The 23,087-nt window shown below is 35.0% G+C and overlaps 4 protein-coding genes and 1 long non-coding RNA gene across 6 annotated transcripts; 2 read left to right on the forward strand and 3 right to left on the reverse strand.

The window, feature by feature from the left end:
- Positions 1-530: 530 nt before the first annotated feature.
- On the forward strand, positions 531-5,822 carry LOC111473272. Of its 2 annotated transcripts, XR_002715621.1 has the most exons (5): positions 531-607; positions 2,261-2,370; positions 3,580-3,714; positions 4,505-4,602; positions 5,700-5,822. It is a non-coding gene; the product is annotated as an uncharacterized LOC111473272 (long non-coding RNA). The 2 variants fall into 2 exon arrangements; XR_002715620.1 differs by lacking the exon at positions 5,700-5,822 and having other exon boundaries at positions 4,505-4,799.
- A 2,086-nt stretch (positions 5,823-7,908) lies between these two features.
- LOC111473270 (uncharacterized RING finger protein P4H10.07-like) lies at positions 7,909-8,749 on the reverse strand (the record flags this gene model as incomplete). Its single annotated transcript, XM_023118807.1, has 2 exons — positions 7,909-8,375; positions 8,461-8,749. Coding segments are annotated over 2 exons (666 nt in total), but the record flags the coding sequence as incomplete, so codon positions are not given.
- A 968-nt stretch (positions 8,750-9,717) lies between these two features.
- Positions 9,718-10,552, reverse strand: LOC111473271 (uncharacterized RING finger protein P4H10.07-like; the record flags this gene model as incomplete). Its single annotated transcript, XM_023118808.1, has 2 exons — positions 9,718-10,178; positions 10,264-10,552. Coding segments are annotated over 2 exons (666 nt in total), but the record flags the coding sequence as incomplete, so codon positions are not given.
- Positions 10,553-15,167: 4,615 nt separating this feature from the next.
- LOC111473265 (probable polygalacturonase) lies at positions 15,168-18,383 on the forward strand. The gene is made up of 6 exons (XM_023118801.1): positions 15,168-15,269; positions 15,476-15,814; positions 16,899-17,019; positions 17,100-17,274; positions 17,359-17,429; positions 17,501-18,383. Exons 1-6 carry the CDS (start codon positions 15,228-15,230, stop codon positions 18,208-18,210), a joined length of 1,458 nt encoding a protein of 485 aa, XP_022974569.1. The 5' UTR covers positions 15,168-15,227; the 3' UTR covers positions 18,211-18,383.
- A 1,033-nt stretch (positions 18,384-19,416) lies between these two features.
- Positions 19,417-21,611, reverse strand: LOC111473268 (protein BPS1, chloroplastic-like). The gene is made up of 2 exons (XM_023118803.1): positions 21,498-21,611; positions 19,417-20,680 (listed from the first exon to the last, which is right to left on the reverse strand). Exon 2 carries the CDS (start codon positions 20,665-20,667, stop codon positions 19,627-19,629), a length of 1,041 nt encoding a protein of 346 aa, XP_022974571.1. The 5' UTR covers positions 20,668-20,680; positions 21,498-21,611; the 3' UTR covers positions 19,417-19,626.
- Between the last annotated feature and the right edge of the window lie 1,476 nt (positions 21,612-23,087).

The raw sequence follows: 23,087 nt of genomic DNA on the forward strand, positions 1-23,087 counted from the left end.
TTGAGTTGGATTAATCGGACTTTTGACTCATTTTTCTTAATACCCGTATTTAATAATTAAAAATAATATAAAGTTTAATAACTATTTTCTTGAACAAACGGTATTTTTTTGGATTATTTTGAGGGTCGAATAAAATAATGTTAATAATTATTTTAAATAAATAATTTTCATTTTTCAATATAGAACTCCCATGAAACCGTAAAGTCATTTCACTGATTTATGTCTAAATTAGAATGACAAAATTTGATAACATAATTTTAAAATCTAGAAAAAATATGAAATAATTATAATAACTTTTATTATATTTAAAAATATGTATTTAATAATTTTAAATTAATTTAATATTTGAATTTATCGCCTCCCTTTCCTTCTTTGTTTTCCTAGCGCAACATAAATATAATAATATTCAAACCGATGAAACCGAACTCTTCCGGTTCGGTTCGGTTCGGTTAGAATTGGGTTTTGCTTAATAGTTCGGTTCGGAAGCTCATTTTTTATTCTTCCCTTCGCGCCATTCTGCTGGCTTTGGCTTTTCCAGTTCTCCCTTAACACCCAACGCATCCTTCCTCTCTCATTTGCTCCAGTTTTCTCCTCTCCTCTTCCACATGTAAGTATTTCTTCAATTTTGATCTGGAATATTTCTTTTTCATTTCTGAGTTTGTTTTCCTGAATTCATTGTTCTTTCTCTTTTGTTGTTGCGATGGTTTTTCTTTTAATTTTTGACCCGAGAAGCTTGGGATTTGGGATTTAGGGTTCTATACGAGAATCTAAAGCCGTATTGAGCATATTATGAGGGTTTGAAGAAGCGGAATTAGCAATATGTCAAATGTGTTCATCAGTGTTTTTCTTTCTGTGTTTTATCTCAATCAAATTTCAGAGGTTCTGTTGCGCGCTAGCTAAAAGTAAATATGCCATTTCATATTGTTCCTTTAAGTTTGTCCCAAGTCTTACGTATTTTAACCAGTTTTTGTTCAGAATGTTCAAGGAGATTGCTTATTTTCTTATTTCTCTGTTGAGTATTTGATATTATATTTTGTTTGACACTGCCGAGTATCAGAGGAAGTTAATTTAATGACATGAATAGGATGGTGATGAGTGTGATCTTAGTTTTCCCTCCGGGCTGTTACTATCGGTATCAGATCCAGACACTGGGCAGTGTGCCAGCGAGAATGTTGAGCTCCAAAGGGGTAGACACCAGACGGTGTACCAAGGATGCTGGGCCCCGAAGGGCTGGATTGTGAGACCCCTCGTTAGTTGGAGAGAGGAACAAAATAATCTTTATAAGGGTGTGGAAGCTTTTCCTTAGCAGACGTGTTTTAAAAACCTTGAGAAGAAGCTAGATTACAGACTTATAAATCCATCATTATTAACTCCTACCTATGACTTATCTTCCTCAAGCCTGATTTTCAACTAAAATTATAGTTGGTTAAGAAATCCCCAGACAAAGGGTTTAGAACGAATTTGTTTTCTGAATTCAGGATAGATAGGTTCTAATCTCAATTAGATTCTGCAGCTATCTGAGCCAATAAACTGTGCTTATTTGAACATTTTTATATGTGAGGTGAGGTCAGAGAGCATTATTTTTTATTAGGTGGGCTCTTTATCCTTATCTTGTTGCCTTCACCATTGAGAGACCTTGGACCTCGCTACTCTGTAGTTGCCTTAAACGTAACGGCCATTGCATAGCTTTAGACACAAAAATTGGGGAACAAGACCTTGCAAAATTCCCAATGATCGCTTTAAGTTTTTCATCCCAAGACATTAAGTTTGACTTCTCATTGCGTTTGAAATTATGAATGTGTAAATTCCATACAAGCATGAAGAACAGACCAAGGCCCACGTAGAGAGTTAATTTAATGCTTCAATTTATATTCCGTTCTCTTTTGATTTTAAAACAATCGAGGTTCTATATCTTGAAGTTAAATGAACTTTTGAGATGTCTTTCCGAAGAAGAGATAACATTTGTTAGGAATCACGGATCTCCACAATAGATGATATTGTCCACTTTGAGCATAAGCTCTCATGACTTTGCTTTGGGCTTCTCTAAAAGGCCTCATACCAATAGAGGTGTATTCCTTACTTATAAATCCATGATTATTCCCTAAACTAGCCAACGTGGGACTCTCTCCCAACAATACTAAATAACATTTACTAATGGATGAAAGTTATCTTCTATAAATATGAATATTTCAAGTCTAGCAAGTTTTATTCTATATTTTTTTATTTCGTTTTGTTTTCTGAGATTCTAGTTGTGGTGCAGGTGCATTCATGATATGAAAAAACATTTTGATGAGAGTGTTCTATCAAAATTGCCTAATAGTTAATCAAGAAATTTTGAGGCAATCTATAACAAGTGAAGAGGAGACATGGGTACTCACAAACACCTCCAAAATAAATTCTTTGATTTTTCCACAGAGCTTTTTTTTCTTCTTCTTCTTTTTTTTTTAAATTTTAATTTTAATGTTCACATTCATGTTATATCCCAATTTGAATCTGCAGACGGTAATGCATGTGGACATGGTCCAATTCCTTTGGTAATATTGATCTATTGGATCCTGGCTCGTTACAGAGCATTGATGATCTTCTTTGACCAAATAGTTCATTTGTAACATATTTTAGAAACCTAAGGTTCCAAAAGACTTGAGCTTCAGTATTCCCATCATTGAAGCTTTTCTAAGATTTCCATAGGTGGTCAGAATTGTAACTTTTAAGTCAATATGAAGGATAGTTCAGATCAATTCCCATGTTGGATATATATTCTTTCACTCATGCTTCTTAGTAATATGACTTGTCAGATGATGTGGATTTTGTCCTTTATAAACTGTCAGAGGAAAATTTTCACTGAATTTAGCTCATATCTGCATTGTATTCTTTTGGATGTTATTAGCACATATGAAACCTTATTGTTATGGAGTCGGTAAATTATTTGTTATTTGAATCTTAATGATTTTGGTTTTGTCTGATTCATTTCCAGAACCTCCACTAGACACATTTGTAGTCTAGTAAGGAATATCTTGAACACGTACACAGCTTGAAAATGTGGAAGTGAGGCATGTAACTGCTCAAGCCCACTGTTAGTAGATATTGTCCATGTCCGCTTTGACCCGTTACATATTGCCGTCAACCTCACAGTTTTAAAATGCATATGTTAGGAGAGGTTTCCACACCTTTATAAGGAATAAGGAAGGCTTCATTCCCCTCTCTAACTGATGTGAGATCTCACAATCGCATCCTTGTTGGCACACCGCCCGATGTCTGGCTCTGATACCATTTATAACAGATCAAACCCAGTGCAGATATTGTCCGCTTTGGCCCATTATGTATCACAGTCAGCTTCACGGTTTTCAAACGCATTTGTTAGGGAGAGGTTTCCACACCCTTATCAGGAATGTTTCGTTCCCCTCTCCAACCGATGTGGGACCTGACAGGGCATCTAGTTAATGTAACTTTCTTTCTTTTTTATCATTTGACTCTCTTTATAATTTCCGTTTTTTTCTTTCTTTCTTTCTTTTTTTTTTTTTTTTTTTTTTTTTTTTTTTTTTTTTNAAAATATACCCAATGAGTTATCAAATTCTACAGAGAGGAGCCTTTTGAGATGGAGGCCAATGTATTACACATTATTCGCTACAAGCCCATAAAATCACTTGTAGAGAGAGGGAGTGTCATCGATTTGCTGTAGACAATCTCGACGGTCCTTGGCAGCTATCAACATCGGTACCCCTCGTCATCTTTATTATCTTGCGTCTTGTCTTGGCTAATCTGTATGTGATAGAAGGCATTGTTCAAATTAGTTTTTAGCTTCAAGGCATTACTGTTGATGACTGTTCCATTAAGCAAATAATGTTAGAAGTAGTTGCAAGGTTTGAATCCACCCTAGATGGCTTTTTCTAGGTAACCAAATATGATGTTTCATTTCTAAACTAGTTATATCATCTGCCTTGAACTTTTGGCATATTTTTATTTGATAACAGGTATTTCCAAAAGTTTTTATTTTTTATTTTTTTTGTTTACTTTTGGCATATTTTTATTTGATAACAGGTATTTCCAAAAGTTTTTATTTTTTATTTTTTTTGTTTATTTTGTCCCGTTATGTATAGCCATCAGCCACACGGTTTTTAAAACGTGTCTACTATGGAGAGGGTTAGTCCTACTCCAACTAGTGTCTCGCACTGTCTCGTGACTAACTATGATACCATTTGTAATGGTCCAAGCCCACTACTAGCAAATATTGTCTTCTTTGAGTTTTTTCTTCCGACTTCCTCTCAAAGTTTTAAAATGTGTTTGCTAGTGTCTGGTGAGAAGTTTTCATACAGTTATAAGAAATGTTTCGTTCTACTCTCCAAAACACATGGAGATTTAAACTTTTGAGTTAAATACTTCCCCATATCAGTTCGATATTATTGTTTGGAAGATTTTATAAGAGTTAAATAAATAAAACTAAAAGCTTGTTTAGTCACCCTTTATTATTATTCCCTCCTAATTTTATTGTAATTTCATTTTAAAGGTGATGGAGACTATTCCACTGATTACTTTGGAGGACAATTTCAAATTGGTTGAGCTCATAGATGAATGGTGGAGCATTGAAGGCACTGGCAAAGACAGGTCAGCCATTTCAATCTGATATCTCATGTTATTAAATTATGAATGTGACATTATAGTGTAGATTGTCAATGACAATTGACAAATCCAACCGTAGCCATTAGTTTATACATCAATTAGAAGTATCGTATGCTTTAGATTTATTTTAAGTTTGAAATTGATATAAATACTAAATTAATAAAAATACTTTTAAAGTTTGTATCGTGTCTAAAAAATAACCTTAAACTATCAAAAGTTTCAAAAATATTCTTACCGTTAATTTTGGATGGAAAATGTTAATATTTTGTTTAAAAGATACCTTCAAACCTTTGGAAAGGTTTCATAAAATATTTTTTTAACTTTAATAGTGTTTCAAAAATACCTTCTCAAATGCGTCATTAATAACTAACTTTTTTTAAAAAATTTAAAAATACCTTTTGATTGATTTAAAATTTCAAGTTAAAAAGTTCAAAAATACTATTTTCATTAGTACCATATTAAAAAATACTTATGAATTTTCAAAGTTAACATTATAAGGTTCGACGGTTTCTATCCATATATAAAACGTAAGAATTTTTTTGAATTTTTTTGAATTTTTTTATATAGTGTAAGAGTGTTAATATTTATTAAACAAATTACTAGCGGTAAGTATATTTTTGAAGTTTTTTAAAATATGGAAAGATATTAATGAAATATTTAAAAATTAAAAAGATATTTTGAAAGTTTTAAGTGGTATAAATTTTAAGAATATTTTTATTAATTTAATCAAATTAAAAAGATATTTTGAAAGTTTTAAGTGGTATAAATTTTAAGAATATTTTTATTAATTTAATCCGTATCCTTTATTTTTATATAGAAAAAAAAGATACTTTCTCGTTAGTTTTTCGAACAGATCTTTTATGATTCTCTTTAAAAGGAGTGAGATTGGGAATCCTTCATTGTTTAAACAAAGTTAGAAGACATTTTATGATTCTCTTTAAAAGGAGTGAGATTGGGAATCCTTCATTGTTTAAACAAAGTTAGAAGACAATTGATACTTTTTCTTTGTGCTTTTTGAGGCATCCATATCCATTTTGAAGATCAAGAATCTCACCATGATTTACCTTTTTGTGTGTTTTTAGTAGAGAGAGATAAACTGAGTGGGAGAAGCCATGATTTGTCTGTCTTTGTCTTTACCTACTCCAACCTTGTTAGAGAGAGTAATGGATCAACACCTCCATTCATTACCCCACTTGCACTACTTTGACATCAATCTAGTTCTACTTTTGTTTACTTTTGTTCTCTTGTATAAATGATATAAATGATATTGTCTATTTTGACTTGCTACGTATTATTTTTAGTTTTATAGTTTTAAAATGTGTCTATTAATGAGAGGTTTCCACACTTTTATAAGGAATATTTTGTTCTCATTCCCAACTGATGTGGGATCTCACAGTGTACTCCTTGAGAGTCAACGTTCTCGTTGACACATCGTTCAGTGTTGTAACAATTTAAGCCCACCACTAGCAAATATGGTCCGTTTTGACCTATTATATAGCGTTGTCAGCCTCACGGTTTTATAATGTCTTTTAGGAAGATGTTTGCACACACACATAAGGAATACTTCGTTCTCTTCTCCAATCGATGTGAGATCTCTCACACATTAATTCTATTAAGATGATAAACGGATAATATTTAGGTTAAGTTGAAGATTTATTAAATCCAAAATTAAAAAATCACCTTGTGCTTGATAGTATTTTAGTTTTTTTGTTTGAAATTTTGAAAGTATTTTTTAAAACTAGTTTCTAAAATTTGAGGAAATAAAAAAATATAATAAATTAGGTATAAATTTTTTAAATTAATGCTATTTTGGTAGAATTTTGTTGGCCCAATGGTGTGATTATTGATTAAGATTATGCAAGTTGTACTATGAATGACGTGGAAATTCCATAAATTAGTTGCCATCCATTCTTAAATCAATATTTTATTTGTTTTTATCATATAAAATCTATTAACAAAAATAAAAAATAGCAATAATTGGAGCAGAAATTAATTTGAGAAATAATAGAGACAAGATCCACAAACACCGGAGAAATGAAGTGGAAGCTTCATGCCTTCACACCCAATGCCTTGCCCTTCAAAATCCACAAACACCGGAGAAATGAAGTGGAAGCTTCATGCCTTCACACCCAATGCCTTGCCCTTCAAAAGTACCATAAAAGGCAAAATAATGGCTTGCAAATCCAATATACCCTCACTAAATTAGGGTTTACAACCATATTATACCTTTTTTAACTTTAATTTTGTATTTTAAAAAATTGTTTTATAAGAAGAGATCACAACCATATTATACCTTTTTTAACTTTAATTTTGTATTTTAAAAAATTGTTTTATAAGAAGAGATCGTAAAAGACGAAGATTCGAATCTTTCACTTTATTATTAGTTATGTTCGTGTTGGAAAAATTCGATACAATATGAAAATTTAGTACTAATTGAAATGAGAATAGAAGAAGGAAAGAGAGGAGAGAGAAGATGTAACGGTCAAAACCCACGCTAATAGATACTGTCCCTTTTTGCTGGTTACGTATCATCATCAATCTCATAACGGTCAAAACCCACGCTAATAGATACTGTCCCTTTTTGCTGGTTACGTATCATCATCAATCTCACAGTTTTAAAACGGGTCTATCGGAGAAAGGTTTCCATACCCTTATAAGGAATGTTCCGTTCCCCTCTCCAATCGATATGAGATCTCACAATTCACCCATTTTGGGACCAGTGTTCTCGTTGACATACCGTTTGGTATCTGGCTCTAATACAATTTGTAACAATTCAAGCCTACAGCTAACCAATGTGGAATCTCTGAGAAAAAAACTGGGACGGGGAACAAAGATTAGCAAATAAAAATACGAAACTCAGCGTAAATGACATGAACCCCACGAGTTTGCCACTGTTATAAGCAATGAAATTGTTTGAAAGAAAACGTGGAAGAAAGAGCCAAATGGAACCTTATAATATTTTTATATGTGATTTTGTGCAACAAGCTTATCGAATAGCATGCTTCTCATCTTATTCGAATCCTCAAATTTAAATTTTTAGGTCCATTTATTATATAATATATTAATTTAATTTCTCTTATTTGAATCTAGTGAGTTCAATCACAGAGTGACAAAAATAAATAATTAATTAATTAAAAGAAAATAAAAATAAAATTAACATGATTAGTATTAGGATTAGAATTAGAATTAAAAAGAACATAAACTAATTATTTTATTTCAATGATCCAAAAAAATTGGATTAATATTTAAATGGAATTTCATTTTAAATATTGGAAATTCACAATTTTATTTATTTATTTATTTATTTTAATTTTTAGGAAATAAAATCTAATTTATCTACATAACCACTAGCAATCTTCTGGTTAATAAAAAAAAGGCAATCTAGTTATAGTCGCCGAAAAACTCAGAGCAGCCGGGAAAATCCATGAGCGGCGGAATTGACTCCTCCGGCACGATTAGGGTTCTACAGAGAGGACAGCTTCTCTGATCGCGAATCATCCATCGGTCCAAGCATTTCTTGTGAAAAATGTGTTTGCAATTCTTCAGAAACCTAAGCTCCTCATCGTCCTGAAACTCGCAGAGGCAAACGGCGCAACATTCCGACGGAAATCCGGCTCTGGTGGAGACGACAATGTCGGAGAATTTGACGACGGGGACGAATTCGTCGATGAGGAGCGGCGATACGGATCGATCGTGGAAGATGTAGGGAGGAGGATTTTGGGGGCAAACGATGGCGGATTCGAGAAAATCGAAAAGCCCTAGAAATCGGAAGATTGAAATAATGAGGCTTCGAATATAGCCGAGGAAGAAAAGGAGATGGAGGAAGGCGTTCGGGATACAAACGTCGGAGTAGCCTACGGGGTAGCCCATGGCGGTCGGAGAGGTAGGTGTTTCCGTTTCCGTTTCCGTTTCCGATTCCGATCGGCGGCGGTTCATCGATTAAGCAGAGATTTTTGTATTTAACAGAGAGAAGTGGAGATTTGGATTTGGAAGGGAACTGCGACGGGCGGCGGCGGCGGCGGCTGTGGCGGAAGGGAATGCCATACGTTGTTAGGCGTTTGAGGGATTTTATAGCCAGTCGCTTGCAATTACATATTTGGGCAATTTCCCAGAAATAAAGAGGGGGTTTTGTTTTTTCGAATAAATATTATAGGATTTCTTTTTTCTATGTGAAATGACTATTTAACCCTCTTTCAAATAAATAAATAAATAAATAAACTTTTTGTGTTTCTTCCCGGAAATCACTCAGCTAAGCCAATAGTTTCGAATGGATGGATGGAAGTACGAGGATAAAATTGTAACTAAATAGTGTTTTTTGTTCGGTCGGAAATTTTAAGATTTAAACTTGACGGTTTTGAAGAGGTAAATACTTTTAAAATTTTGTTTCTAGGACGCTTTTCTCGTTCCCTCCGTGTCCACAATTTCAATTCTCGTCCTTGTGAAATTCGTATGGATCAAGTTCTTTATTTACGTAAGTAGAGTGAGGCAGGGTAGGGTCGGAGGTGGGAATCGAGACTGAGAATCTAATATTCGTCCTCGACCCAGATTAACTAACGGGGAGAAATCTCTCCTCATTCCCTTCTCCATTCCTCATCTAAATAGAGATTTTTCACCCCATTTGAAGCGGGTTTTTGTTGGCCCCGATCCAACCGGTTAAATGAGTCTTTACAATTATGAAATATTGACTATATGAAAAGAGTTTGATTATTGGTAGACTTAGGGTCACATTATTGTACCCAAAACTAGAGACAATTTTTCATCCTCCAATGTGCCACAAAAAAAATTTCAAAACCATGCTTTTTGCATGGAAAACAATCCATTACTTTTTCAATATATTACTCGACCTTTTATAAATATTTAATAATTATTAGATATTTGTTAGAATGTTGGAAGAACGGTTAATGAAACGCCCTTTTATAAATATTTAATAATTATTAGATATTTGTTAGAATGTTGGAAGAACGGTTAATGAAACGCCTATGTCCAGGATTCGATATCTAATGGTCCCGACATTCATCTACTGTGACATGATCACATTACTTACTCTTTACTTCTAAAGAGTAAAGATTATCACTACGNTTCACAATTTTATTTATTTATTTATTTATTTTAATTTTTAGGAAATAAAATCTAATTTATCTACATAACCACTAGCAATCTTCTGGTTAATAAAAAAAAGGCAATCTAGTTATAGTCGCCGAAAAACTCAGAGCAGCCGGGAAAATCCATGAGCGGCGGAATTGACTCCTCCGGCACGATTAGGGTTCTACAGAGAGGACAGCTTCTCTGATCGCGAATCATCCATCGGTCCAAGCATTTCTTGTGAAAAATGTGTTTGCAATTCTTCAGAAACCTAAGCTCCTCATCGTCCTGAAACTCGCAGAGGCAAACGGCGCAACATTCCGACGGAAATCCGGCTCTGGTGGAGACGACAATGTCGGAGAATTTGACGACGGGGACGAATTCGTCGATGAGGAGCGGCGATACGGATCGATCGTGGAAGATGTAGGGAGGAGGATTTTGGGGGCAAACGATGGCGGATTCGAGAAAATCGAAAAGCCCTAGAAATCGGAAGATTGAAATAATGAGGCTTCGAATATAGCCGAGGAAGAAAAGGAGATGGAGGAAGGCGTTCGGGATACAAACGTCGGAGTAGCCTACGGGGTAGCCCATGGCGGTCGGAGAGGTAGGTGTTTCCGTTTCCGTTTCCGTTTCCGATTCCGATCGGCGGCGGTTCATCGATTAAGCAGAGATTTTTGTATTTAACAGAGAGAAGTGGAGATTTGGATTTGGAAGGGAACTGCGACGGGCGGCGGCGGCGGCGGCTGTGGCGGAAGGGAATGCCATACGTTGTTAGGCGTTTGAGGGATTTTATAGCCAGTCGCTTGCAATTACATATTTGGGCAATTTCCCAGAAATAAAGAGGGGGTTTTGTTTTTTCGAATAAATATTATAGGATTTCTTTTTTCTATGTGAAATGACTATTTAACCCTCTTTCAAATAAATAAATAAATAAATAAACTTTTTGTGTTTCTTCCCGGAAATCACTCAGCTAAGCCAATAGTTTCGAATGGATGGATGGAAGTACGAGGATAAAATTGTAACTAAATAGTGTTTTTTGTTCGGTCGGAAATTTTAAGATTTAAACTTGACGGTTTTGAAGAGGTAAATACTTTTAAAATTTTGTTTCTAGGACGCTTTTCTCGTTCCCTCCGTGTCCACAATTTCAATTCTCGTCCTTGTGAAATTCGTATGGATCAAGTTCTTTATTTACGTAAGTAGAGTGAGGCAGGGTAGGGTCGGAGGTGGGAATCGAGACTGAGAATCTAATATTCGTCCTCGACCCAGATTAACTAACGGGGAGAAATCTCTCCTCATTCCCTTCTCCATTCCTCATCTAAATAGAGATTTTTCACCCATTTGAAGCGGGTTTTTGTTGGCCCCGATCCAACCGGTTAAATGAGTCTTTACAATTATGAAATATTGACTATATGAAAAGAGTTTGATTATTGGTAGACTTAGGGTCACATTATTGTACCCAAAACTAGAGACAATTTTTCATCCTCCAATGTGCCACAAAAAAAATTTCAAAACCATGCTTTTTGCATGGAAAACAATCCATTACTTTTTCAATATATTACTCGACCTTTTATAAATATTTAATAATTATTAGATATTTGTTAGAATGTTGGAAGAACGGTTAATGAAACGCCTATGTCCAGGATTCGATATCTAATGGTCCCGACATTCATCTACTGTGACATGATCACATTACTTACTCTTTACTTCTAAAGAGTAAAGATTATCACTACGGAACCAACATGAGTTCTAGTATATTTTGTCATCACTTACATGTATTAAGAAAAGTTTTCAATAAGTCACCCAACATACAAAACACGCTTAACTATGAAGTTTCTAAATTGAGTCACTGAAAAACAATCTGAACCTTGTTGGTGGGTTCATGTGTGTCGCGTCTCTGGCTCGGGCTCATTCATAAGTAGCAACTTTCAATTCTTTTAAGCATCTCAGTTCATTTATGTACCTCTGTATTATTCTAGTGTCATAGTGGACGTGATAAAACACTATTATCATATTGTTTCAAATCATGTTACGTCGACTTACTGTTAAACATTTCAACGGAGTTATACTAAATACAAAATTGAATATTTAAGAATTTATTAGATTAAAAAAATGAGTGAATTTTAATTTATTAATAGAAGTTCAATCTTAGATGCAATTTGGGAAGAAAGAGTTCTTGCCATTTTGTCGTTTAATAAATGTTTTTTTTTTTTTTAATGAAATTTGTATTTATTTATTTATTTATTTATTTAATGGATTTTCTCACGTGTAAAAAATGGCATTCCTTAATTTGGCATTTTTTGGTCATGGCTGCTGGCCTTTAATGGGGCGGCTACTTCATAATTTTGTACAATTATTTTATTTTATTTTATTTTGATGTCTAAATCATATTAAAAATAGAAATTATTTGAATTTGTTTACTTTTTATAAAAAAAATTATTTACCATTTTTATTTATTTATTTATTCATCAAATTGTCCCATAATTTAATAAAAACTGAACGAGAGGTTTACCACTAAATCATTATACGAAAAAGGAGTTCGCTAAATTTGCAAAAGGGTCAGACTCGTAATATTCTTATGACTTCGCATTTGATAGTCTGACTACGGTGATGTTAACTGTGATTATATCAATAAGTAGCTCAGTCCATCTTTATTTCGCCAGAAAACTATAGATTTTTGGGTTTTCGCACATTAGGTATTGGTTGAGCCACTAGAATGGAATGAGATAAGAATCTCGGGAGATCTTTCCTCTATAGAAAACTTTTTGACAAATGACATAATTGTCCAAATTATACTCGATATTTGAAAAAAATTGACGACCCATTTGGGAAACTTAGTCGTGTTAGGTTTAGTGATAAGAAAATGAACCACTACAAGGGGAGTAAGATTCGGATTACCTTGTTGATCGAATATCTCAAGGCAAAAACATTGTTTGAGATTTGAATCACTCCACAAGTAAGATCGATCATGTCTAGCTTGAATGATTCTTGTTGATCAAATATCTCAAGGCAAGAACACTTCCATGAGATTCGAATCACTCCACAAGCAAGATTGATCATGTCGAGCTTGAATGATTCTACATGCAACCTAAACTACATAGAATTGCAAAGAAACTTAGCCATTGGCTAAAGAAGAGCACAAATGCTTCTTTTTACTATATTTTTCAAGTCTCTTACACATACAACATACATGGCTTTATATAGCCTCAAAATGAAACTATAAAGTCATTCCGAGTGGTAACATTCATACCTAATGACCATAATTAACCATTATGTAATTGTAACCGTAAATAAAGTCTTAAAATACATAAATGAAATACAATAACTCTAAATTGTAACCCACCCAAAATTTATAACAATCAAACTTCATTCTTCTTCAATGTGGCATGAATTGAAACATCTTTTGATAATTTTGACAACCTTTTCTTCACATCTTCATTGAAGTATATTGTATGATTGATGTCTTTTGGTTCATATCATTTAGTGTCGCCCATAACTGAAAAGTAGATCAAGTCATTTTAGTGTCTAAATTTATCTATAATTGAATTATAAATTTGTCATATTTTCAATTTTTTTAAAAAAAAAATGCAATTTTTAATTTATTATTTTTTTTCCAAAATGAGTAAATAAATATATTTTAAAAAAATAATTTGGCAAGAAATATTATCTTACTGGTTGGGGAAGGTGGCGATGGCCGGAAGTTGAGGAAGGTGGTGGTGGCCGGTAGTTGGACGGTGTTAAGGAATAAGGCGGTGGAAATATTTAAAGAACGTGGCCCATGCAATGCACGTGGTCTAAAGTCGAGATTTGTCATATGGATTGCTAAATGGGCCCAACTAAGTCCAATTTCATGGGGGCCCAAGTTTCAGTAGAGCCTGTAAAACGGCCCATTTTGAAGAATATTGGATCGCTAAGCCCAAGTGTTGAAGAGAGACCAAAGGGACAATGGGCCGTAAGAAGCCCAAATAGAGAAAGCTGATAGGGAGTGACTGTACTAGTGAAAATGGTATTAATAAAACCATAAATAATTAAAAAAAAACGAACCAAAACTCAATCTTCGATAATTTAATCATAAAAAACATATAATTACAAATGTTTTACATTTCTCGAGTTCCTTTGCCAACATATAACCTGTAGTGAATCTGCCTCAGTCAGCTAACGATAAGGATAAAAATGTTATCGTTGTCCAAATTTAACTGATAGAAAATCCCCAACTTCAAAGTCTTAGAGACGATCCACAAAATGCTAATGGCAGATCTGTGTCACTTTGAATTTTTAAAAATAAATGCGTTTGTTGAATTATACACTTGCTATTTAGACCATATGCTGTAAATGGTTTACCGAGATACGTGTGAGTTCAATGCTAGAGAGAACCTAAATGGATGGCGTTCGGAATGTTACGATGAGATAAACGACACATGGGTCACTTCCCAACATATATATATATATATATATATATATATATAATCACATATTTCCATTCATATTGATATTTAGTATCGAAATTTGGACATTTTTTTATTTAAGAAGTAATTGTTGGAACTAATTCCATAATATATTTTTTTAATGGAATTATTAAATTATCTATTTTTATTTTATTTTATTTTTATTATAAAACCCGTGAGTGGCCGAAGTGGGTTCGGTCGGAAGAAGAAGAGAGAGAGAGATGAAAGAGAAAGGATTCACGAGATCAAACAAAACTCAAAAAGTTCCAATAAGGACAACACGTGGGACCCACCCACCATATCAAGTTAGGGGTAGAAATGTAAAATCGTACTCTCCACTTTTTTATATATATAATTTAAATTATTATTTTCTGTGGCTGAAATTTCCCAACATTATTTTACTTCTAATTTACCCAATATTTATTTTATTATAATTCTCAAAATCTTGCATGGAAATTATGGTTAATTTAATTTAATTTTAATCGTACTCTTTTTATTTAATTTAATTCCTTTTTTTTTTCAATTCAATAGAGTAAAAAATGACTATTAAGAGTTAAAATTTCAATTTGTTTTATTCTATTATGTATTGTTGTCAGACTTACAGTTAAGTTTTACACACCCTTATAAATGTTTTGTTCTCCCTTCCAACGAATGTGGGATCTTACCATCCTCCACATCCTTTAGGAGGCCCAACACAGGCATACAACTCGATGACTTGCTCTGATACTATTTGTAATAGTCGCAAGTCTACCACTAGAAAATATTGTCTGCTTTGGCCCGTTATGTATTGTCGTCAATCTCACGATTTTAAAACGCGTTCGTTAGGGTGAGATTTCCACACCCTTATAAGAAAGAAGTCTCACCATTTCGAAAATATTAAAAAATAAAAACAATATCTAACATGCATTAGTGTTGATTTTGTATTTGAATAAAGTAGGTAATTATTTATAGAAATATTCTCAAATTAAAAAATTTATCCAAACAAATTATTTATTGACAATAAAATCATTCTATAAAAATACCCACTCACTCCATCCTCTCTCACACTCACACCTTCCCCAAAAAGCTCAGTTTCTCTCTGAAATCATGCCAATGGAGGAACTCTGCAAAAACCCCATTAAAGCTGATGTAAGAAAAACACGAACCTTCTCCAATGGCTTCCTTCATCAGCCTCTCTTCAAAAAAGCTTCCATTTTTAATGCCTTTTAGCTTTAAATCCACCGACCCATTTCCCATTTTTGTATTTTGAATAAATTCTTGCAACCTTTTTTTAATTTTTTTATAACTTTTTTGGAGTTTTGAATAAATTTAAAATGCTGTTCTTGTTTTCACAGGCGGTGAAAATGACGTTTTTGGTACTTGTTTTGGCGGCGGCGTTGATGGGAGAAGTTGAGGGAAGAAAGGCGAGGATTTTAGAGGACAATGGGATTGAATATGGCGCCATTAGTTGCAGAGCTCACACTGCTTCAATAACGGAGTTCGGCGGTGTTGGCGACGGCGAAACGTCGAATACAAAGGCGTTTCAGGCGGCCGTGGAGCGGCTGAGCCAGTACGCCGGGGACGGCGGCGCTCAGCTGTATGTGCCGGCGGGGAGGTGGCTCACTGGCAGCTTCAACCTTACTAGTCATTTCACTCTGTTTCTTCATCAGGATGCTGTTCTTCTCGCTTCTCAGGTAGAAATAAATAACCTTTTATTTTCCTCTAAATTTAAATATATATATATATATATATATATATATATATATATATATATATATATATATATATCTTTTATTGTAANATATATATATATATATATATATATCTTTTATTGGGGTTGAATTTAAAAAAATGAAAATAATAATAATAATAATAATTAAAAATTTTAGTTTTTAAATATATATATATAATTTATATATTAGTTCACGAGTGATGTGTTACTAGATCCAAATTAATATTTATAATAGAGTTGCAGCATCACGTGAATTGATAGCTTCATATTTGTTCCCTATCCATTTTTTTTTAATTAAAAAAATAAAATTTTAAATAAGGATAAAAATGAGAATAGCTACAAGTGTTGAGAACAAGGAGTTTCTATTGTTGATGATGCCTTTTGCTTCCACATTATGGGTCGGGTAGGTTAGAGGTTCAAATTCTATCTTCTTGTAAATTTCAAGTTCAAGAGGTTAGAGGGTCAAATTCGTCATTCTCATAAAATTCACTTTGTTCGAGAGCTTAGAGGTTCAATTCCTCCTTCCTATAAAATTCAATTTGTTCAAGAGGTTAGAGGTTCAAATTCCTCCTTCACGTAGAATTCACTTTGTTCTGGAGGTTAGAGGTTCAAATTCCTCCCACCTATAAAATTCACTTTGTTCGGAAGGTTAGAGGTTCAAATTCCTCCCTCCCGTATAAATTCATTTTGTTCGAGAGATTAGAAGTTCAAATGCGTCATTCCCATAAAATAGGTAAGAGCTTCAAATTGGTTTGAATTCACAACCTCCAAGTTTAATAATATATTAAATCACCATTAAGTTGAAGGTACGACTCTAGGAGAGATATTGAGCTTTTAGATGAGGGGCTGCTATGGTAGATGGGGTAAGTTTGATGTTGTCATTAAGGCAAAGACTTTAAGAAACTGAAGTGATTAGTCAAAACTGGGGGTAACCAACCTCGAGCTCAAGGTTCATCCCCACGAGCACGAACAATTATCTAAATTTGATCGGACGAATCGTCTCGATTCATCTATAGCTTAAGACTGATTTTCAACTACTTCAATAGGATCCGAACGAATGGCCGGTGGTCGAACCGTTGCCATCCTACGGTCATGGAAGGGACACATCAGGGGGACGGTACATCAGTTTAATATTTGGAACAAATCTCACTGATGTTGTCATCACAGGTAAGCGTACCTCTGTTGGAGCTTGTCTCATTTTTCTTGATCGGTGTCTGAACGTTTGAGTTTCACCTAATGTACATCAGGAAACAATGGCACCATTGATGGTCAAGGTGATCGCTGGTGGCAGCTGTTTCATCAGAATAAGCTTAAGTACACCCGACCATACTTGATCGAGATCATGTATTCCAGCAACATACAGATATCGAATCTGACCCTGCTGAATTCTCCAGCTTGGAATGTTCATCCTGTTTACAGCAGGTATAATCAATTAGTTATTCCATAGAGAAATATGTACAGAAATCCAACACTACATGATTTGATTCACTTGCAAATGTTCTACAGCAATGTTCTTATTCAAGGGATCACGATTATCGCTCCCGTTCGATCCCCGAATACCGATGGCATCAACCCCGGTTCGTATCCCAAACCAACTTTCTCAAAACGTATACGTCTTTCAATACCAATGACTCACTTTATTCTGCAGATTCCTGCACAAATGTTAGAATTGAGGATTGTTACATAATATCTGGAGACGATTGTGTAGCTGTCAAGAGCGGCTGGGACGAGTATGGCATAAGATTTGGATGGCCAACTAAGCAATTGGTAATCAGAAGGCTCACGTGCGTTTCCCCGACAAGTGCTGTCATTGCACTGGGGAGTGAGATGTCGGGTGGAATCGAAGATGTCCGAGCAGAAGACATAGTAGCCGTTGATTCTGAATCTGGGGTCAGGATCAAAACAGGCATAGGAAGGGGAGGATATGTAAAAGACATATATGTAAGGAGGATGACAATGCATACCATGAAATGGGCGTTTTGGATGACTGGCGATTACGGGTCACATGCCGATGAGAATTACGATCCCCACGCATTGCCTGTAATACAAGGAATCAACTACAGGGACATGGTCGTTGAAAACGCCACAATGGCAGCAAGATTGGAGGGAATTTCAGGTGACACATTTACAGGTATCTGCATTTCCAATGTGACAATCAGCTTGGCAGCAAAGGCCAAGAAACAGCCATGGACTTGCACTGATGTGGAGGGAACTACGAGCAATGTTACACCTCCACCGTGCAGTCTGTTACCTGATCAGGGGGCCGAGAAGTTTACAACATGCAGATTTCCAGAGGAAAATATACCAATTGATGCAGTGGAGTTGAAAAAATGCTCATATCAACTCAGTCATGCTTGAAGATTTCTTGCTGTGAACAACAAAAGCTATATTCAAGTCAGTATATTGTTACTGTAAGAATTAAAATCTATCTAAAAGTATTCAGTATGTTGTGTATTTCAGCTTTCCAGCACAGTTCAAATTAATACAGTAGAATGTACACCCCCATTAAATGCCATCATAATTGACATGTATCGAACTGGTTCTCCTTTATACAGTAGAATGTACACCCCCATTAAATGCCATCATAATTGACATGTATCGAACTGGTTCTCCTTTTAGACCAACAAGTCGAGGAAGTTATTTTCCAAAGACTAAGAATAGTGAAAATAAAAGAAAAACTGAAGGTACGAGAACAATGCAACCAATAAGTACAATTCCCAAACCTAGTGCCAATTTGTACTGTAAGATCTCACATCGGTTGGATAGGAGAACGAAGCATTCTTTATAAGGGTGTGGAAACCTCTCCCTAGCAAATGCGTTTTAAAACCTTTAAAGAAAGCCCTGGAATGCCCAAAGACAATATCAGATAGCAGTGGGCTTGAGCTGTTACAAATGGTATCAGAGTCCGGCACTGGTCGGAATAGGGCTAGACCCTCTTCATAGTAAATGCATTTTAAATACTTGCTAGCGGTGGGCTTGGGCTATTACAAATGGTATCAGAGCAGTCATCAAACGGTGTGAGACACTGGTCATAGTAGGATAGACCCTCTCCATAGTAGAGGCATTTTAAAAACCTTGAGGGAAAGCCCAAAGAGGACAATATCTATTGGCGGTAGGCTTGGGCTGTTACAGCCAAACTCGCAAATGTTCACCGAAAGGGCTGGCGTTCTAGATTTCTGCACTGCAGGAAAACCTTCTGATCGTTTTTCCTTCTGTCACTACATCAGTTAACAAAGATCAAGAGACATGAGATCATAATCCAACAGCTGCAAAAATAGTATGTGATATCATCAACATCTTCACTACATTGTTCAGAAAGCAAGCTTTTACAGAGGTTAAATAGTATCGTGTGCCAAAGAACTACAAGAAGATTTAGGTAAGCTCCTATTCCAACTCCATACAGCCCATACAACATAGTATCCACATATCAAAAACAATTCAATACAGAAACACTTACAAAATACATAAATTTACTTATGGATTCATCATTTCAGCATATGATATTAACAAGGTAGAAACTGAGCAGAAAGAATTAGTAATGAAGTTAATGCAGTACGAAAGGTCTTTTACTTAAACTCGATATACTTTTCCATTTCATTCTCATTCCACAGAACAACGTTACACGATCAAACCACGGTAACAGTACAATAACATAACGCATTACTGCACAGGCTATACTATGAAAAGCAAGCAAGATATTGTACATTAGCAAATTAAAAGATAAGAAAATAACCAGTTTAACCCTTTTATATAAAGGAACAAGCTCGAACTCCGTCACAGATGCCTTGTACGCAGCTCCCCCGATCCCTGATCAAGTACCGTCTCACTTTCTCTAAGATTTGAAAGCAATGCATCTCGTCCAGATAAAACAACGTGAAAAAACTCATCCACTTGTTTAGTAAGATGATCAACACTTTGTGTAAGCTTTTCTGCCTCCCTCCCCAAATCTACAACCAGATTCTGGAATTCTTCTACTTTCATGCCGCCATCCACATTTCCTTGAATCATGGAATGCAATTTTTTAACACTCTCATCCATTGCATCACGCTCTCTCAATACAGTAAAACTTCCACTGGAATTTACATTTTTCTGTAATTCAGTAAAAGCTTGAGCCCATCTATATGTATCCGGAATATTGATGGATAACAAACTTACGGACGAACCCGCAAAAGCAGAAGCTAAAACACTGCAAATAAACAGAGTCACCACCTTCACTCCATACATTACATGCATCAAAACCTTGCCTTTAGCTGAGTTCTTCTGAACTTTCGGAAGATCAAGCGATCCCTTAAGACGGTCCAAAATAGGAGAATGGCTCTTAACTCTGGAGGTTCTGTTACTAATATGTTGATTCCATCCATCCAACGAAGAACAAGCATGAACTAACTGGTTCAAAGATGTAGACGCCAGATTGTGCAAGGCACACCGGAGTACCAGATGACCCTGATTCAACTGTGAGAGCTCAGAGCTAAAATCATTGCATATATCAAGTAATTTCACACTGATGTCCAGGTACTCATCTAGCCATTTCTCATCCCAGTCAGACACAGGGAGCTCAAGCTCTTCTATAAGTGTTTTTACATCTACGTGAGTTTCGCAAAGCAGCTTCATTGCTAATGCCATCCATGAGAAGCTAAGTATGTCATTTTCTGATTTTGAAGTGAGCTTTCTCAGCCCCTCTGCCAAGGAATCCTCAAAAGTGGCTAGCAGAAAAACAAGTTTGGAAGACAATTTTGAACCCTTGGGTGTTCTTGCACGGAAAGGATTCCCGAAAGGAAAGAATAGCCGGTGGGGCGGCTCTTGTGATCGGCTCATTGTATAACACTAACTACAAGATGTATAAAATCCAAGGATGAGCTTCCATTTGGAAAAAAATTCAAGATAACCATCATCATGCCACAATCACACAGAATCATCAAGTAATAGAGTTTCGGATACAATTGGTGCAGGAGAACCAAGCCTTTAATGGAATTTCCAGGGATAGCATGATCAATTAAGCCAATCTAAGGCAGAAGTAAGACCCTGATGAACCAACTGGATAAAGCAACAACTAACATCACTAAACACAGCCAAGAGGCCCGCTTGCAAACAACCCCAATAGCTAATTTTAACCATAGAATGTTAAATTCTCGTCCTACAGAATGAAAACGTCAAAAAAAAAAAAAAAAAAAACGACACAAAAAGCCCAAATATGAAATTTATTCCAAAAACCTATTCAAATTTTCGCTAGCAAAAAAGGGTTTTCCCAATCCTGAATTCAGCAACACAAATTTCATTAAAAGCTACACCTGATATCAACAAATTGCACCGCATAAACAAATCATTCTCCACGTAGAACACGCAAAACATTCAGAACATTCTAATAAGCAAAAACTTCCAGAAATCCATTTTTACACCCAAAAAAAAACCAAGTATCTGCTTGAAATAGCAAAAGTTAGAGCGAATCCAAGAAACTAAAGCTAAATATATATATATATATCCCAATTCGTAGATCTACGAACAATCAAAGCGTATGAAAAGAAGAAAAAAAAAAATCCCTCCAGAAATCGCCAGCATGAAGCCCTAGATTACACATCGAAACTTAGATCTAAACCAAACATAATAATTCAAAAAGAAAAAAAAAAAAAAGATGGAGCGACCCCTACCAGATTCGGGCAAAGGAAATTTCCAAGAAACTATCGCAGCCAGGTGATGTTGAATTCGCGTGGAAAAGGATAAGAGTTCGAAGATAAAGGCAACGATAACCTAAACGAAGAGGTAAGGAAATTGTGTGAAAAGAAGATACGTGGAGAGAATTGATTGGATGTTGACGTTACACCGATCGTTTTCTTTTCCGTCCGTGACCGTTATGTAGAATTTAATCTCTTGCCGTATTAGTTCCGTTGGGGAATGCGCTAAAATGACTGCGAAGTTACTCACAGACAGATCACAGGCTTCTGGCATTAAACGTGGCGGATTCTGAGTGGCTTTGGTTGGTGAAATTAATACAAATGTGACCGTTAGACATCTTCCAGGTTTGGACGGTGTGGATTTTACGTCTCATTGTTGAATAATTAAAGGGTAAGAGTGAAGTTTGATTGTTATAAATTTTGGGTGAGCAATTTAGAGTTTTTAGGACTTTTTATTTTTTACAATTACATAATGGTTAATTATGACCATTAAGTATGAATTTTACAATTCTTGGAATGTCTACTAATTTCATTTTGAGACTATATAAAGTCATGTATGTTGTATTTGTAAGAGACTTGGAAAATGTAGTAAAAGAAGCACTTGTTATTCTTTAGCTAATGACTAAATTTCTTTTATGTAGTTTAGGTTACATATAGAAGCATTCAAGCTCGACATGATCAATCTTACTTGTGGAGTGATTCGAATCTCAAACAAGTGTTTGAAATATTTGATCAACAAGAATCATTCAATCTAGACATGATCGATCTTGCTTGTGGAGTGATTCGAATCTCAAACAATGTTTTTACCTTGAGATATTCTATCAACAAGGTAATCTGAATCTTACTCTACTTGTAGTGGTTCCTTATCTTATAAAAAATGTTTGACCAATTAAGATGTTTTTATTACCTAATTACTTATAAAAATTTAAGATATTTTCTTTAAAAATTTAAGATATTTTCTTTAAAAATTTAAGATATTTTGTTCAAAATTTTGATGGTGTAGTGATGTTGACAGAGACGGAGAACACAAGAAGAGGAGCGTTCACCGTCCCCGTCAACTGTATCCTATTTCAACCTCAATTCCCGCCGACATAATTTCTACCAATTTAAATTTCAATAATTACTAAAATAGTATATCACACTTCAAATATTATATATCTATTTATTTAATAAATAAGTGAAGAAATAAAAGGATACTAATGTTAGATGATATTGTACATGGTTGCATGACCGTGACATCCCCTGTCAACCGACTCGGACAAGCAAGACTGGGACGTCTGTCGTGCAGACAAGCATGACCGTGACATCAGCCATTTTTTACTATGCCTTCGAGGAGGCTCGACTTCTTCCCTTTTGGAGTCCTTTGTTCAACATTTGAGAATTTACCAATCTATTGGCACGACTAAGTTTAGGACATGACACTAATACCATATTAGATGAACACGACTCTCCACAATGATATGATATTGTCCACTTTGAGTATAAGCTCTCATAGTTTTGCTCTTGGCTTCAATGGTATGATATTGTCCACTTTGAGTATAAGCTCTCATGGTTTTGCTCTTGGCT

This window comes from Cucurbita maxima, unplaced genomic scaffold, assembly GCF_002738345.1.
Source record: "Cucurbita maxima cultivar Rimu unplaced genomic scaffold, Cmax_1.0 Cma_Scf00113, whole genome shotgun sequence".
NCBI lineage: Eukaryota > Viridiplantae > Streptophyta > Magnoliopsida > Cucurbitales > Cucurbitaceae > Cucurbita > Cucurbita maxima.

Excerpts from the sequence above, each read along its gene's own strand:
- LOC111473268 (XM_023118803.1), bottom strand. The coding sequence starts at position 20,667 with ATGAGCCGATCACAAGAGCCGCCCCACCGGCTATTCTTTCCTTTCGGG.
- LOC111473265 (XM_023118801.1), top strand. The coding sequence starts at position 15,228 with ATGCCAATGGAGGAACTCTGCAAAAACCCCATTAAAGCTGAT. Across the intron at positions 17,020-17,099 it reads CACTGATGTTGTCATCACAG|GAAACAATGGCACCATTGAT; the intron begins GTAAGCGTACCT and ends AATGTACATCAG. Across the intron at positions 17,275-17,358 it reads GTTCATCCTGTTTACAGCAG|CAATGTTCTTATTCAAGGGA; the intron begins GTATAATCAATT and ends AATGTTCTACAG.